The sequence below is a fragment of the Bicyclus anynana genome, chromosome 15, assembly GCF_947172395.1.
Source record: "Bicyclus anynana chromosome 15, ilBicAnyn1.1, whole genome shotgun sequence".
Classification (NCBI taxonomy): Eukaryota; Metazoa; Arthropoda; class Insecta; order Lepidoptera; family Nymphalidae; genus Bicyclus; species Bicyclus anynana.
Window position 1 is genome coordinate 8,426,911 of NC_069097.1, and position 2,931 is coordinate 8,429,841.

The following is a 2,931-nucleotide window of genomic DNA, read 5'->3' on the forward strand; positions in this document are numbered from 1 at the left end:
ATATGAATATTCAGAAAATCGTGAAAGGTGACTGTCCTGCGTCATCATCACCAGACCCCCTATGCAGTCACATTCTCATCAATATAAAATTTATCAAGTCCAAACACAAGGTAGCTACTGTGAACCGTCGAGGAGTTCCCTTAACTCTCCTTCATCTTTGTCACCAAACCCCTAATACAGTCACAACCCATCTAGGTGGAAAGTTCTCATCAATACAAAATTATCAAGTCAAAACACAATGTAGCTACTGTGAACCGTTGAGGAGTTCCCTTAACTATCCTTCGTCTTCATCACCAGACCCCTAATACAGTCACAACCCATCTAGGTGGAAAGTTCTCATCAATACAAATTTATCAAGCCCAAACAAAAGGTACCTGCTGTAAATCGTTGACGAGTTCCATCGTCTGTGTTTTGGCTCCATCATCAGACCAACTCCAGACCTTCATAAAATTGTAGTGGTTTAAAATACGTTATGGAAACACTAACAAACGCACTAGCCGTCCCTACAATTTTCAAAAGATCCCCTCGATTTCTCCAGGATGCCATCATCAGATCCTGACATGAAAAAAATGGGACCACCCTGGAATCAAACCCTTCAAAACAAAAAAAGAATTTTCAAAATCGGTCCACAAATGACGGAATTATCGCTGGACATACATAAAAAAAAAAAAAAACATACATACAGTCGAACGTAGAACCTCCTCCTTTTTGGAAGTCGGTTAAAAAATAAAGAAAGAAGATAGCCCACCTGATGTTAAAAAGCTATCGCCTTTAGCTGAGCAATAGGCAAGGATCACCTACAATTCTTCTCTCCCCTGTACCATTCAACTTGAAGCATAGGTTAGTTAGTTATGTATTACTCTTGTAATTTCAAAGACGTATAGTTGTCTTTGAAATTACAAGAGTAATACATAACGTTTAGACTAGAACACAGCAATTATTTTTTAAAATGGACAAAAAAATGCTAGTTTACCTCGCGAATGCTGTCTAAAATTTCAACAAATGCCCTCCTTAACCTAGCACCTTTGAAAATTGGTTTACTATGCTCTGTAGCTGCTTCTCTCAAGTCTCCTCTCAGTTTTTGGGAAGTTTTATTATTACAAGCAGACAATCAGTTTCCACCGTTTAATAAATAGTACAAATAACATTAAGGTATCTTAGGCACATCGAAGTTCTATTACTAATGTACATGGTTCATATAAAATCCATAAATTTAAGACATCTAATCATCACACAAATCCAAATACTTTTTCAATGATGGAGGCACAGGTAAATTCCGTATTCCAAACGGTAGTTCGAAATTCTTCCACAGCACATGCCGTATAGTACATCTGCACAGATGTTTCAATTCCACAGGTTTTAATCCACATCTTGAAGCAGGAATCAGATGATCCTCTAATATATCACCATATTTCTCTAAAACATGCTTTCTTTGATAATTATAATCGTCTGGCAACTCCAAATGCTTTAACGCTGCTTTATCAATAGCAAAATAAATCGCTGGCACAGCTCTTAACGTTAGTTTGAGACACGTAACCAATTCATAAGGATATTGCCTGTTGTATTCCTTAAGCCTGTCAAGGATTGATTCGATTGGGTTCGAAGAGACGTGGTCCGATGTTATTCTAGCACCAAATCTAAGGAGTATCATTAATATTTCGGACGTTCCCATTTGTATTACCACTCTCAATGGTGATGCTTTTCCACAGCTTTCTAAAGGAACGTCTATGAAACGATAGGTTTTAGATCCATTCTTGTATTCTAAGCTTGCATTCGTAGCGTGGTCTAGAAAGAATACAAGCGCGTGTATATTCTCTTCTCTATCCATAAAGTCAGATTTCCAGCCGGCTAAAAAATATGGTGCTGATGTGCCGAATATTGCACCTAAAAATATCCTCTCAAATGTACCTTCGCAAGCATGCAGCTCATCTAACAAAGCAGCAACTGTTCCATTGTCCTGAAGACTCCAATCGAACGCCAGTTTCATAGCGATGTACAGCAGATTATGGTACTTTCCCATTAAGCACACATCACCATTGTCAGATTTACATCGGTTGTGATATCTGAGAGCACAATTTACGAAGGATTTACATGTCGCGTTGTCGGATTTATTTTGTCCTCTCGCACAACCAGCTATGACAGCATTAAAATATTCCACCAGTTCCCTTCGCTTGAACCTCACGTTTAGACCGTCTCGTTCCATACCACTGAACACTTCTTCAAAATAGAACTCCATAAACGAATCCATATTTGACACAAAATTTTCAAAAGCAATTGAGAATTATTACGAAAATTTCTTGTAATTATTATTACTGGAACTTAGTTCATTTTATCAAAATTATGTAAGTTGTCTATTCTTTATGAGCAATTTCACCTCTTTCGCGAATTTTCTTTTTATAGAATAATCACTTTTTAGGAAAGGTAGCGGCTCACGCGGTAGTCGGTCTATGAATAGGAAAAAATCAGTAGAAAATACTTTGGTACTTATAGATGACTTACAAATGCAATAATCTCTTTGGCTTTGGTTGCATAGTTGGGAAACCATAAAACGGTGCGGTAAGGTGATAGTTAAAGTAAAAGGACGGTCGAATGCGGGTGAAATATTTTCTTATTACATAGATAATTTATTATATTTAGTGCTTACACAAAACAAATAAAGTCCTCCCGATTGAATTTTGGCCTCAGAAGCTGTAGCTCAGTAGCTACTTCAACTTCAACTTCCAAAAAGCGATTTTTGACAGCCGTAGCGAGCAAAGAAAAGCGGCCGAGTGTATGTCGGACCACTCGCATTGTAGGGTTCCGTAGATTAAATGATTTCTTTAAACCCTTTGATTGCTTAAATACCTATAGCGGTACACGCTATCACTATTACACAATGGGATAGACGAGAAAAAAATCATCGCCTCACATAACATGTAGGGAAGGAACCCC

The 2,931-nt window shown here is 37.7% G+C and overlaps 1 protein-coding gene across 1 annotated transcript; it reads right to left on the minus strand.

Moving 5' to 3' along the window:
• Nucleotides 1-1,110: 1,110 nt before the first annotated feature.
• On the minus strand, nt 1,111-2,435 carry LOC112051722 (uncharacterized). Its single transcript, XM_024090504.2, has one exon. The coding sequence runs from the start codon at nt 2,246-2,248 to the stop codon at nt 1,223-1,225; it is 1,026 nt and encodes a 341-aa protein (XP_023946272.1). The 5' UTR covers nt 2,249-2,435; the 3' UTR covers nt 1,111-1,222.
• Between the last annotated feature and the right edge of the window lie 496 nt (nt 2,436-2,931).